Source organism: Grammomys surdaster, unplaced genomic scaffold, assembly GCF_004785775.1.
Source record: "Grammomys surdaster isolate TR1022 unplaced genomic scaffold, NIH_TR_1.0 132, whole genome shotgun sequence".
Lineage (NCBI taxonomy): Eukaryota > Metazoa > Chordata > Mammalia > Rodentia > Muridae > Grammomys > Grammomys surdaster.
In genome coordinates this window covers 2,364,125-2,378,493 of record NW_021604590.1, presented here as the reverse complement: position 1 = coordinate 2,378,493, position 14,369 = coordinate 2,364,125, and the positions used below count along the sequence as shown (strand labels likewise).

At 48.3% G+C, this 14,369-nt stretch overlaps 1 protein-coding gene across 4 annotated transcripts; it reads right to left on the bottom strand.

Annotated features, from left to right (window-relative positions):
* Positions 1-2,897: 2,897 nt before the first annotated feature.
* On the bottom strand, positions 2,898-12,563 carry Tgif1 (TGFB induced factor homeobox 1). Of its 4 annotated transcripts, none has more exons than XM_028762217.1 (3): positions 9,772-10,109; positions 4,833-5,059; positions 2,898-3,957 (listed from the first exon to the last, which is right to left on the bottom strand). In XM_028762217.1, exons 1-3 carry the CDS (start codon positions 9,785-9,787, stop codon positions 3,382-3,384), a joined length of 819 nt encoding a protein of 272 aa, XP_028618050.1. In that variant the 5' UTR covers positions 9,788-10,109; the 3' UTR covers positions 2,898-3,381. The 4 variants fall into 4 exon arrangements, with proteins under 4 accessions (XP_028618050.1, XP_028618049.1, XP_028618051.1 ...); XM_028762216.1 differs by lacking the exon at positions 9,772-10,109 and adding an exon at positions 8,557-8,913; XM_028762218.1 differs by lacking the exon at positions 9,772-10,109 and adding an exon at positions 8,562-8,913.
* Between the last annotated feature and the right edge of the window lie 1,806 nt (positions 12,564-14,369).

Here is a 14,369-nt window from a genome sequence, read left to right as displayed (position 1 = left end):
AAAACAAATAAAAAGGTAACAGACATACTCACCCAAGGCAGTTGGTGAACTCCAAGACGATAGAAAGCAAAGCAAACAAACAAAAGAAAACCCATCTATCTAGCCACATTAAGGTCTGGCTGTTGAAATTCCAAAGTATCACAGTGCTCTTCGTAAGGAAATGACATGAGAGCAGGCATCTCCTCAGAAAGAGTGGGGACAGAGGCTAAGTCTTAGTCACACCAAAGGAAAGTGCCAATCTAAAAGCATCCTTCCAAGACAAAAGTAAAATGAAAGTTCAATAAATATTCCCTCTGCAGGAGGGCCCTGAGGATTGAGCTTAGGTTAGTCAAGCTTGGTTTCCACTGAACCGCTTCACACTACACTCCTTTGGGGAGTGGTTCTTCAAGCTTATGAGGTATGACACTAGTTGTCACTTGAGTCTACAGGAAAGAACGGAAGGCACCAGAAATTCTATACAAATACACACACACACACACACATGTATCTATACATAGAGTCTCCCACAAAGCTCGTGTTCTGTCCTTTTGAGAGGGTCTCACTATGTAGTCCTGGCAGGCTTGAAGTCACAATGATCCGCCTGCCTCTGCCTCCCTACTGCCAGGATTAAAGGCAAGTTCCACCAAGCCAGACCAAGTTGAGGTTGGTTGTTGTTTTTAAGAAAAACTTTTATCTCTATCGTTGAGCATATCACGTAGGGACATGTTTATTTGAACAGACCCATTAAAGCAAAGCGGGAGAGGAATCGAAGAGACCTTCACTGGAGACGTGAGTACACTAAAGACGCATGTTCTAGTCCCTGCAACTACTCGGAATTAACGGTACAGCTGGGTGGAGGGGAGAATGTCTTTGGTTCCAGAACTTGGGAGCAAGGGAAAGGTGGATCTCTAGGAGTTCAAGGCCAGCATGGTCTATTTAGTGAGACGAAAACCACAACAATTAAACTAACCGAGTAGCATAGTTCATGACTGAAAATAAAAACTGAAGAAAAAATACTAGAAAATACTAATTAAACTGAGACAAAAACGGAGGGATACAAAGGCAGGGGGAAAAAAACTATATATACACGGACTATAAATTCATCAAGAGATAGCTAGGCTTGGCGCTAGAAACGTATGAGGTTTAACGTGACTAAACAAATTGACTCAAAGGCAGAGACTAAATGAAAAACTCAGTTATATATATGCCTGAAAAGATTTAAACACAGGAAGTTTAAAAGTAAACAAACAAAAAGCTATACCATGTAAACAGTAGATCCAGAACAATCATTTCCCTCCAGCTTTGACCCAATAGTTTGAGACAGTGTTTTAAGTAGCCCAGGCTGGCCAAGCTCGCATGTAACAAGAGTATAAAACTTTGAATACAGGCTGGGGTTACAGGGATGTGGCACTTTGCTCAGTTTATGTAATGGGAAGACAGAACCCAGGGTCACCTACATGCTAGGCAAGCACCCTGCCAACAGAATATTCCTCAGCCCCATAAATCATTTTATTTTAAATCTGAATCTCTCAAAGAGTAGCACGGGAGGGTTTCAGAGGTCTGATTCTCCTTCCTCTCGAGTGCTGGGATTGCAGGTGTGCCTCCGTGCCCAACTGATTTGACAGCTTTTGAATTAGATCTGTCAGAACAATGGTTTCTATGTACTATCTATCAGCTATTGAGAACCAGAATCTCTAAGCTCAGAGGAGGAAAACTGCATAAAACATGGGCTTTAGGCCTCAACCTTGAGTTTACCTGTTTGCCTTGTGCATTCCTCCAGGCTTGAGTTGACTCCTTCCCCAGCTCTTGTTATTTTGGGGTTTTCTTTTAATGTTAGCAAGAGCTTAACATGGGTAGGTCAGGATTTATAGCAGTGTTTGTGACCTTTGATCCAGCTTTGAAGTGAGCATAATTCTTTACCCACCTTCACTTGTACTATGGTCAAGTCACCCTCTGGCAGAACCCAGCGGAAACCTTTCCTTCACTTCCTTACACCTCTGGCTTCTTCGCTGTGGGTTTTCTGTTTCACTTAGAAACTTTTTGAGTGTTCTTTTTTTCTGCAGCAGCGACTTACACGTTTAGGCAAACTTCAGTGTGCAAGAATGTCCTACTCTCTAAAATCGGCATCCAGAAGCTGTGGTGCACCCTCGGTTCATAGCTGCAGCAGGAATGCACAGGATGGGCCTTTAACAACAAAGAAACCTCACAGTAAGCATGGCTTTGTAGGAATGGGTCTGTGGCATGTGACAAGTGAAAGGAACACAACCGATTCCCTTCTGGCCAACCAGGCTTTGTAAGTAACTTTCTATCCTAACAGACCCCACTTGCACATGCTGCCACCGGTCAGAGTTTAATAAACTCAGAATATCATCATGGACAGTCCCTTCCTGGCTCTGTCAGCATGCTGGAAAAGGTTTTTAAAAATGTAACAGGCATATAATGTATAAAATGTATCATCTCTGCAAAGGAGTGCCTACTCCAATACCAAAGCTTTACCTAACTGTACCACCAGAGTGAATATTAGAAAGGCATAGGAAAATTGCTGGTGGTGTTTACTTGTGAAAGTCAAGCTGTGACCAGTTGCTTGAAGCCTTCCATTTAACGTGGGCCTGTCTAAAGTATACAGTGGCTCACTGTTGATGACCCCACTAAGATGTAGTCATGAACCGATGCCGATAGCTCACTGCAATCTGCCATTCATCTCTAAGCGAAGACTGAAGGGCAAGCTCTTCCTCCACTGAGTAAATCTCACATCCTGTTTATTCATAGTGGTTTGTTGTCCAGTTCTTCAAAGCAGTCACACACACAAACACACACACCCCTAAGTCACAGTCTGCCCTGCCCATCTCCTGCTCATGGGTGTGCTATATTCCTACTGTGTTCTGAGTGCTTCCTTCAAGAAAATGCTCTTAATTGCAATAACTTTTAAAGAAAATACTTTATTACATCATGAAAAAAGGTATCCAACAACTAGATTCATACTTGCTTGAATCTAAAAAAAAAAAAAACAAACAAAAACCTGAAGGTTTATTCGTTAGACTGTATGTAGGCATCGCGTTCCACATGGGAATAGAGGCGCGAGGGCGTCCAAGTATTGCACAGTCTTGGGGAAAAAAAAAAAAGAGGAGTCGGGAGGAGATCACATGATACTGGGAACCGTCTCACATTATGAGAAACTACCAAGAAACATTCAAAAAGAAAACCCTCTGTTTCTACAGTAGCTTTAGTCTGTAGTTCTTGGAATGACTCTATTCCATTGAAGACATCTTAGTAACAGGAAGCTGCGTTTGAGCAATCCCATGTGCAAATATTAATAGAAAAATATATAAAATAATGCATCTCTTGCCATCACCCCTGGCAACCAGGACCATATTTTGCAGAACTGTTTTGTTTAAAAACCGGTTAAGCTGTGAGTTTGGCCTGAAGCTCCATCTCTGCCGCCCGTTTGAGTGCAACATCCACTAGAAGCTGGAATCCACTAAAATCCTGGTTGAGGTCTGGCGGAGTAGGGGGAGGAGTGTTGAAAAGACCACTCTGAGGGTTTGGACTGGGTCCAGATTTGCAAGTGTCCTCTGGGTACATGAGAGAGGTTTCTGTAAAGTTGCTGGGTGCTATTTGCTGTACATCTGTACTCTGTCCCACACCAACTGGCTGGCAGAGAGAGAAAGGCCCATCCTTCAGTGCAGTCACAGTGGTATGGCAGATCACTGATGGGCGAGCCAAAATGGATCCTGGGGAGGGAGGTTTGGGAGACACTGGTCTCCCTAGGGTTGGGTTGGGTCCAACTAAGCAGGAATGAAACGGGCTCTCTTCTAGAGCTGGCATGAAGTTTTTGATACCCATGGCAGCTTCAATAGAGCTAGCTTCTGAAATCTTGGCCCCACGGCGGGAAATCGTGAACTGGTTTGGGTCTTTGCCGTCCTTTCTCAGCATGTCAGGGAGCAGCCTGCGGCGGGCGTTGATGAACCAGTTACAGACCTGAAATCACACAGGGTCTGCTTCAACTCTCAGTTCACTTGACAAACAGGTTCCGAAAACATCCTACGTAGGGAGCCTCACTTAAAGGAGGTGATACAAAGGGCTTCTCTGGCGCTAAGGAGGTAGTTCAATGGCAGACATCTGCCTAGCATGCCAGGGGCCCAACAGCAATGATTTAAAAAATAAATTAAAATAAAGCTTCTCTGGCCTTACAAGCAGTTCGGAGGCATTTAAGCTGGGTCAGCCCGTCAGTCATAAGGACAAGTTTACTTTGGATATGCCACCACCCATAAGCCTTTCAGAGGCAAGGAAAAGGTGCAAAATCTCAGATACCTGAAAATCAATAACTTTAAGGAAAGTTCACCTTTAAGTCCATTTCAACCTACTACCTACTGCCCAGCATTTTAGTTAATCAACTACAGGAAAACATTTCCTGTTGAAAAGAGGCTACGCCTCCCAGTAACTGATTTCTCTCAGTTCAAATGACTGTGTCAACAGACACAACACAATTACCTCACCAAGGTCTGTCCTTGTTTAAATAGCAAACCAGTTTCCTGGGCAATAGAATAAGGTTTAACCTCCTTCTTTCAGGCACTGAAGGAAATGCTTCCTGACAGATGAGTGTCAAGAGTTTCTGTCCTCTATTAAATAACCAATTATTAGCTTTTCACACTCTAAAGTTTACAATGAAAAGAACCTGTTTCTCTCTCTCTTCTCCCCATCCCTCTACTAGACACTAGGGAAGAGCTTATAACCTGGCCCACAGGAACACTATAAAATGCCTATTGATAAAGAAGGAAGTGTGTATGCATAAGTTAGGGGCATAGCTCAAACCTGGGCTGGAACCCCAGCACCCCACGAGGCAAATTCCTTACCTGTAGTGTGGACAGGTGCGTCTGCTGTGACAGCAGTGCTTTTTCTTGCTCTGAGGGATAGGCATTGTATCTGTGCTCATACAGCCAGTCTCGCAGAATCTGGACCGACTCCTTGGGCAGATTGCCTCTCCTTCTTCTCTTGCCAGAGGCCGCTGACGAGGAGAGGTCCAGGGGACTGTCCATGCTGTCTTCATCCTCAGAGTCACTGCCAGATGCTGCAACAACACCTGAGAAAGGACAGGCCCACAGTCACTCCCTTTTACCAGCAGGGGACCCGCTCTAAGTCACTGACTTAGACTGTTCCAAGTCCTTGTGGGTTTTTTTAGCTACTGAGTGTGAAGTTTTCAGTGGAGGGGCAGGGTCTCCATTGAAAGGCCTGGAGTAGTCAAACTACCACTACCACTGCTATAGACTCTCAACACAAATCGCCTGTCTTTTTTGCTGCTGCCAATTGGAATATAACCAATCTCTATCTCTCCCTCTCCCTCTCCTCATCTCTCTCTCCCTCTCCCCCCTCCTTCCTTCCCTTCCCTTGGGAAAGACAAACTACACTCACAGGGAGTAGGCCATCACACCTGAGACAGGAAGATGCTGGGCAGTGTGGGAATGGCCTTCTCAACCTTGTCTAGAGACAACAATCCAGTGGATGAATACATTCTAAATGCAAGCACTGTACATTTTTATATATACTTGAAGGTTTTCTTAGACTGTCAATTAGATATGAACCTAGACGCTACCCATCAGTCTTTAATTTCTACATGACAAAGAAAATTGAATATGCAACCAACAAAGAAAGCTATTTTGGTGGTAAATACTTTAATCCTACCGGAAAGGTTAAAAATTCAAACCCTAGGCCGGGCAGTAGTAGTAGCACACGCCTTTAATCCCAGCACTTGGGAGGCAGAGGCAGGCGGATTTCTGAGTTCGAGGCCAGCCTGGTCTACAGAGTGAGTTCCAGGACAGCCAGGGCTAAACAGAGAAACCCTGTCTTGAAAAACCACAAAAAAAAAAAAAAAAAAAATCAAACCCTACAGAATATTTAAATCCGAGCTCAGTGACTTTCAGACATCATTTTGAACGTTAGAACACTTTTAACAAATGGTATTAAGTCCTTTCAAATCTAAAAGTAAGGCACCTATGAGACGGTTTCTGTTCATCTCGAAGGTCTTTTCTTTAGCTTTGTACAGCTTTTTATTCAACCCTAATTAAGTCCCTTTACTGGTCGAGGAAATAAAAACAGAATATTCTTCGCATTGATACATCAACTCCACATATTTTAAAGGACTTATTTTACTACCGGGAGCAGACTAACTTTGTTGGCACATTTTTAGCTTTGGACTGCAGGGGGCAGAAGGTGTTAGAAGAAGGTCCCACAGGAAAAGCTCGAAGCCAGCTAAGACAAAGTAAAAGCAGTTCTAACAAAAGAGGCAGATGATTTTGCAAATTCACTGCAGCTTAAGGCTTAACAAACTGCCATAAATAAACCACAAACACCCTCCATTTTTAACTGCCATGCAATTGAAATATCCTGTTTCAAGAAAAAAAAAAGTTTAAAGAAAGGGCAATTTTAAAACCGAAAGTACTTTCATTGTTCAGAATCTGAGAAACTTTAAAAAAATACTGAAATTTGGGTGAAAAACTATTAATGACAAAAAAAAACCCTTCGATTATAAATGAGTTCCTGTTTCACATTTGCTTTGGTAACCAAGGAAATCTAACTTTTAAACAATGTCAGGTTAATTGGGTAACTAAGACATTTGAATAAAGCAATTTGCTTCAACTCCCAACTTCAGAAAAGCCAGACATTTTTCAACACTACTTATTCCCTCCCCCTTTTCTTAAATCTAGGAGGGAAAAAGTGTGAAAGTTTGCTCACTGAACAGTTAATTCCCAACTGTAAATTGGTAATAACAAAGTGCTTGAAACAAAAACCCCCTAAAGCCTGCCCTTTGATCTGCTTGCTCGGAGTTTGACAAGAAGCGTGATCTTTCCGAATAGGTTAGGGACACAAAGCAGGTTTCTGTTAAGCAACACCAAACTGCCGACTCTGTTCATTTGAGGAAGAAAAAAAGAAAGAAAGGCAGGCCCCTGGACCTCTTTACAAGTATTTCCAAAGCATGCACAAAGGATGAAGGAACAGGAAGTTAAGGCTTGGTGCTTGGGAGCGCCAGCTGATACGTTTAGTGCCGCTGAGACCACGTTTGCTACTGTCAAGGCTATTTTCATTAAAACTCCCTCCTGATTATGGCTCGACTTGGAAAAACAAAGACTTTTTTCCTCGTTACTCATTTCCTACTGTAACAGAACTTTTGAAAAGTTTCCCAGTTAGGACTTGTTTCCAATCGTCTCGCTTTGCTTACACTTTGAAAAAAAAAAATGCAGTTGGGGGGGGGAGAGAGGTGGCTGTGGGACAGATTGAGAATCCTCTTACTCTATTCACATACAAGGAAATGTTGTTCAGAAAGCCACAAGATGGCCTGTGGAACCCATGGCTCTATGAAACAAATCTTGCTTCTTCACTATCTTTTCCTGAAGCTATGAAACATGGAGGGTTGGGGTGGGGAGTACTTGGATTTTAAAGATATCTTGTAGACTAGAAAAGAAATGAGGGGAAAAGATCAAGGGAAAAACCAAACCTAATTAGTCTCTTCCCTATGGACAAGTAACTTGATAGAACTTCACACCCAAGGCACTAAGTCCACACAGCCCGCTAGAAAGGACCCAGCCAGCTCAGCCCTAAACAGATTCAATCCGCAAGAACACTTGGGGATTTTCCTTGTTGAGCCCTCTTCCAGCCTGCTCTGAAGCCATTTTTGGAACTCTTCGGCGGTCTCTGCTTTCTACTGAGGGCACTTTATTATCATATACCAGTCTTTGTCTTTAGAAAAGTTTAAAGATGTTCACTTTCCTAAAACAGACAATAGGCGGGACAGGTTTAAGTAGTCCTGGCCCAAGGACAGGGAAGCTCACCCTCCCCTCCCAGGTAACTTCAGACAGTGGGAGGCAGGGCTGTGGAGGCTCGCAGGAGAGGGAGGGGCCCCGAGGAGAGCAAGCAGCTTTTGTTCTTCAGCCTCAACTGAAGCCCGCCAGCTAACTGTACAAGTTAAGTTAGCAACCGAGCTGGCCCCTGGTCCCTAAGGACTAAGGAAATGGGGCGTTGCGGCTCACATCCTCAAGGGTCTGCCCCCTTCCCAGACCATGTGCTGGGGAAGCCTAAAAAGGGAAAGGAGCCGGGACAACCTTAGCAGTCTCAGCTCTCCCCAGGAGAAACTCCGAATCAGTCGCAGCAAAGTTTCCTCTCCAACACGTCACCGTTCATCGTTTCCATGAGTCGGGGGTTGACTTGCGGAACCCACGCACTTTGTTTGGGCTGGGGACCACTGATGTTTGCCCCAAACCTCGCATCTGGGGAAGGGGACACCCAAGAGGGTGGAACCTGACTGGGAAGCTAGTCGTCAGCCTTCCTTCCACCCACAGAAGCCCAGTTTTGCATTCTGGCACCCTGGAGCCACACAAAACCAAACTACCCTCATTTAGGTGTTATTGGAACAAAATGCCTCCCGCGGGGGCCTAGATCTGTCAGTTTCGTCAAGGGGTGGCACGGCTCTACAGAGAATCCCTACGTTTCCCCCCTCCCCCCCCCCCGAGCCCAGTTAAACTGTCCCCCAACTCAGAGCGCCCATATTCTCACTGTCCCAGCGTGGAAAAGTGAAAGGAGGCCTACTTAACCAAGTACCCGGGGTCTTCATGAGTTCCGCATGTTTCAGGGTCTCTCACAGAATAACATCCGCACAACTCTATAAGGTAGAAAGCGGGGAGAAACCCCGTGGGGAAGTGTGTTCGGCTGCAGCTGCCGTAACCGTGTTCCGTTGGAACTGCAGTCGCGGTCTAGGTCTGAAAGAATGAGTAACAAACTCGAGGAAGCTCCTGGGCATGCGCAGCAGCGCGCCGCCCCCTCCTCCGCCAGCTTCCCCAAGCGATTAACTTCTGTTTTGAACCACTCCACATAAATCACAACAGAAAAGCCAACTCCAGTCCACGACTAAAACACTCGAGGGAGCTCCCAGTCAGGGACTCCAAAGTTAGCTTCAAAAGGGACTTCACAGTCTTTGACCTTTTGGGTTTTTTCCCCCCTTCCTCCCCTGTGTGTGTTGTTTTTAAACCAGACTGACGGCAAGTTTTAGTTGTAAAGCTTGGTGGAAACAATGACAGCTTCGCTTTTTGCACTTACAACCAAGCCTGCTTGTCACACTTGAACACTTTTTGATTGCATGATACCTGTGTTCTAACAGCTCACGCTGTCGTAAATTCATCGTGGGGAAAACTTTTAGAAGCTAGTAAAATTTTAAAGTCCTTTCCAAAGCTATGTTCACCCTAAGGCGAATGTATGGGGTTCCGGATCACATTCCTTTGATAGTGAAAAACACTACCACATCCCTTAAAAAGTAGTGCCAGGATCCGGTGAGGAGTGAGAATACCCGGAACCACAAACTTTTAGACAAAAGGTAAGGAGACTGGAATGCGCCAAGGACCCCCCACAGGGAAAAGCGAGGTCCCCAGGACCCCTTGAACATCAACAGCAAAGCCCTGCCCCAGAAACAGCACGAGAAACCACGCGGCGGCTGGGCCGAGCATGGGGTGTCAGGAAGACAATGAAACTTGGGAGGCGCACAAACAAGGCGCTGAGCATGTTTCTTGACAACGTGCCAGCAGCGTGGCGAGGCTAAGTCTCCCCACAACAGCCCCTCATGTTGTGTCTAGAAGGAAAAGAACAGCAACAGCCATCAGAGACACAGCCTCAACAAAGAGAACAGCCACCGCTTAAGCCTGGGAGCCACTGGGCGGAAAAGTCCCATCAAGTCAGTGTCCCCCAATCCGGCGCGGCCCGCACATGTCCCACACTGGTGCCCGGGGCGCTCACACCCCGCGGCAGCCTTACCCTTCTTGCTTTTCATTCTGGAACTCGAGTCCCAGAGAGAGGTGAAGCTGGGGTTTCTAGGGGCCAACAGCCGTGGAGTGGCGGGGGGGTAGGCGATGATCCTCCTTTACTGGTGCTCCGGTAACTTACAAGAGAGTGTTCCAACCACTATTGCTAAAACAAGGTGCTCGGGTCTCAGGCGCTGGCTTCTGGGTTGGAATTCAAGTGACACTTGGGCTTCCTCCAGCCGGGATCTTCTGGCAGCCAGCCGGGGGCTCTCCCTGGCCCAACTCACTCCCCTCCCTACCCAGCTCCTTTGTTTCCCGCTCCACTCGGCGCACCTCGGCGCTGTCAGAGTGAGAGAGCAGAGGGAAGGTACAGGAGGTCCTGCCTCCGCCCCCAGCCGCCCGCCCCGTCCCCCGCCCGCCCCGCCGCTCCTCTGCCCCTCCCCCGCACCTTCCAGCTCCACAGCCCTGGTCCTGGGGGCCGAGATCACCCGTCCCTCTCCAGGGTGGCGGAGCCCAGAACCAGGGTCATGCCTGCCCGCCCGTGGCGAGAGTATCATCCGCATCCCTCAGCCCTCAGCGGCCACACCGGTTTCTCCTTTGGGGCCTTTCCTCTCCGGGCGAGCGGGAGAGTATGCTTAGTTTGCAAAGGATGGGGAGAGGGTTAAGGACATCACCTCTGTCCACCTCAGAGAAGAAAAGACACCCCCAACCGTTCTTTTTGACAGCTGCCCCAAACTCCACGGTCCCTGCTCCAGCCGCCGGAGGCAGCGGCTTCTGATTCAAGGGGTGGGGCACTGAAGGAAAAGTATTCCGAACAAGAACCAACTTCTTCCAGAAGGCGCAGCTGCCATTGACACGCGGGCGCGGCACGGCGCACCCTCCTCCTCGTGGACTCTTCTGCCAACAGTGACAGTGGGAGGTGGGGGGGGGGCAGACACAGGCACCCTGGGCAAATGTCTATTCCCCTGGGCTAAAGCTCTGAGTTCCGGATTGGATTGCAAGGCAGTTTCGACATCTAACACGTTGCGGATAGACACTTGTCATGCTCACATGCTCTTTAAACGTCTCGGCTAGGGGACGGCCAGGGCGCGCGTGTGTCCCACTGCAACTCCCCCACCCCCACACGCCTTTTTAAAAAGATGGGCGACTACGCTGGGACTGTTTATCTGTTTCGGTAAACAGTGTCTACTTTGTGGGCTAATATCCCACCAGAGGACACTCCCCTCCACCCTTCGGTATTTCAAACAGAAACTAGCCATTAAATAAGCACTCATTTCTATTGGTTTATTTTGCTTGAGAAGGGGCGCTCCAAAGGGAGTTCCATGAAGACCCCCCCCCCCCCCCGCCGCCAAATACAAGCCAGATGCTGTTTTGGCCAACTTCGAGCCGCGCATGCCCGCACTTCTGGGTCTAGTTTTCACCTATGACTGGTCGAGAGAGAAAGAGAGAGAGAGAGGAAGAGAGAGGAAGAGAGAGAGACAGAGAGACAGAGAGAGAGAGAGAGAGAGAGAGAGAGAGAGAGAGAGAGAGAGAGAAACCAACTGTCACATGTCACAGAAGACTTTCCCCACTAGAGAGGGAAAAAAAAAACGTAGAAAAAACCCAAATGTAAATAAACTGAGCAGCGACGTCACCGCCGGTGTCTGTCTCCAGTTTCGGCTCTGTGGCCGTTCTGGTTTTGTGACCTCGGTGGAGATCCGGCAGGAGGAGACAGACCCAGAAAAACAAGGTTAAAGCCGAGTCACACCAAGGCGGCCACAGGATGACCCGCTAGACTTTGGAACCTGTTTACGATTACGTTAGAAATTAAAGCAAGCCTCCGCCGCGCCCCCTTCCCAAAGACAACCCCTCCGAGGAGCGCGTTAAAACTCCCGAGAGGAAAAGGAGCTTGGGTGGTTTTTCCAAAATGAACCAACTGGAGGAAGAGTCACATTAAGCTGGCAGGAACCGCAAAACGACCCTCCCCCTCCCCCAGACCCTGTGGTTTGCAGAGTGCTGGGTAAGGGAGCACACGCGGGCATCAGCGCAGGAGGCGGTTGCACGACAGTGTCCAGGGAGAACCCACCGGCTGGCAAGCCCCTCTGCAAACCGCCCGCCCGGGGCGCAGCGCTTTCCGGGACCCGGCCGGGGATGACTCAGCTGCTGGGCCCGGGTGCGGGACTCATGTGGTGCGGAAGGGGGCCGCGGAGGGCCCGGCCGCCCGTTGGAGGGCCGCCTCGCTCCGGGTTTTGAAGGGGTGTCTGTGCCTGGGATTGGTGGCTCACATCCGCCGGGGACTAGGGAGAGGAGGGAGGACAGACGCAGGGAGGAGGAGCTGGATGGCGTGAGTGGCAGGAGCCGGGTCCGGACCCGGCGATGACTGCCTCGTCGCTTTATTTGCTAACTTGGACAGTGGCTTCGGGGGCCACCCCACGGAACCCGCCTCGGGTCCGCTAAGCCCAACCCCACGGCAGCACGAGGCCGAAACGTCCCTTCCCGGCGGTTATCCGCGGCCACGCGGTGGCTCTGATTATGTACACAAAGGTAGCTTTTTCTCTTCTCCCAAGTCAGCCTGGCTAATGAATGCGGTTCTCGGGCAGCACGGATGGATGGAAACCGGGTTTACAGTTGGAAAACAAACTTTTAAGGGGCGAGCGGGAGCCGGTAGAGAGTAGATGCCCGTTTCAAACTGGGACAGGAGGGAAATTTGCAGAATGAAAACTCACCGTGACGCGATGGCCAGCTGGACCCCGCCAATGCACACCTTCTGCTCGTGTAAATCATTTCGAGGCAGTTAGGGAGCCAGGGCGCGCTGGCCGGATTCCGAGATCCGCTAAAGCCGTCGGCGCCCCTCCCCCACCCCCACTCCACCCCTAAGGCCGAGCCAAGCTCGTTAGGAGCTCGGCGTTCCCGCAGGGCTGTGCGCCGGCTCTTTACAACTCCAGAAAAGGGAAACGGCCCCCCAGCGCGAGCTCATAACATCCGCAATATTTTTTTTTTTTTTTATCCGCTGTCTGCACGGCGGAAAAACAAGCTTCAGTTCTGGCTGTGTCAGGGCCTCTCCGTGTAACTGATTCAAGTGACTTCGGGTTAGTTGTTGTTGCCACGTGTTATTTACTGAACTCTTACGCCTCATAATCAACTTATCTAAGTCCACCCGAACTGTTAAACTGTTATTCTGAGCTCTCACGGCCTGGTGATAACCGTTTCTCACCATTATAGTTTTTTTGGTTGCGTGTGTGTGCGTTTGCGTGTGTGTGCGTGCGCGCGCGTGGTGTGTGTGTTTTGTTTTTTGTATTTTTCCTTGCGATGTCTTAACACAAGCGGAGCTGTTTAAAATTTTTTTTTTTTATTTTTGTGGTCTCCAGACCCTGAACGGGCAAAATTTCAAATGGCATAAACTTGGGAAGGCTGAGAGAGGTGGCCGGTAACAATCAATGTAATTATTATTATTATTGGTGTCAGGTCTGTGAAAGGCTTGAGAGAGGTGTTTGTTTCATCTGGACGATCGATTAGGTAGGATTCCCATCAGGTGCTGAGCCTGGTGGGACTCACACAGTCATTGGATCTCTCTCCCTCGAAGCCCAGCCAGAGCAGATATTTATAAAATATGCAGGCTGCTGGGCTTCCAACACTGCACAAGGGACCTGTAATCATCTTGTCACATCTCAGCTCCAAGGCGCTCTGGCTGCTCAAGGAGAGAGCTAACCATTGCCTTTGCAAGGGCCTTAGTCTGGCCCTGGCCATCTTGTGTTGAGTTTATCAACATTATCAGAATAATTCTCTTCTTCAGGTATAAGTAGCTGGCACTACTGATCACTTTTTCCAAGTCAGTTTCCCATCTTTTTTTTTTTTTTTAAAGTGGAAGTCACTTTTCTTTACGTAGATTATGCGGGTCTTTTCCCTGAAAAAGCCACACCAAGACTGATTCTGCCCAGTGATTGCTTGATTAGGACCTCCTGGTTGGAGAGAGTTGGAATGATACAGATCTAGAGCCAGACTATCCTGATCTATCGAAAGTCTCCTTTCTAGCCATTTACCACTTGCCGTGTATCTGGCCTACCCTTCTTTTGACTCAGTTAAAAATCTTGAGAAGCTATTAGTTCAGCAGACTGGTAGTGAAAGGATGGACAGAGACCAATGGTGGAGGGAAACCAATGATGGAAGGGGATGTCTTAGCGGGCCCATGCCGAGGCATCTCTTTCCCCTGAGGGACCAGCCACGCGACGGTATAGCATAGAATTTCGTTTATTCAGGGCATGAGGAGGGGAACCAGGAGGGTAGTAGAGGCAGAGAGACACAGAGAAAGAGTGAGCAGAGGAGTAGAGGCCGGCCATGACCACGTGGAGAGAGGGGGACGGAAAGGGGGAGGAGAAGAGGGGGCAGAGAACCTGCAGGCTCGAAGTCGAGGGGCGCAAGAGAGAGAGGAGGGGGCAAGCAGCCCCTTCTATAGTGGGCAGGCCTACCTACCTGCTGCCAGGTAACTGTGGAGGTGGAGTTTAAACAGAATACAGTCTTGGTATCTCTTAGATGAAAATGAGTTGCACCTAATTCTTAGACTTATTTTTTAAGTGTGTGTGTGTGTGTTGTATGCACGTGAGTGCAGGTTCACCTTGAAGGCCAGAAGACGGT

Coding starts and splice junctions, on each gene's coding strand:
- Tgif1 (XM_028762215.1), bottom strand. CDS start 12,521: ATGATTTACACGAGCAGAAGGTGTGCATTGGCGGGGTCCAGCTGGCCA. Junction 5,060..12,463: donor CAGCTGGCCATCGCGTCACG/GTGAGTTTTCAT, acceptor GTCCTTTCTCAG/GTGTTGTTGCAGCATCTGGC. Junction 3,958..4,832: donor CGCACCTGTCCACACTACAG/GTAAGGAATTTG, acceptor GTGTGATTTCAG/GTCTGTAACTGGTTCATCAA.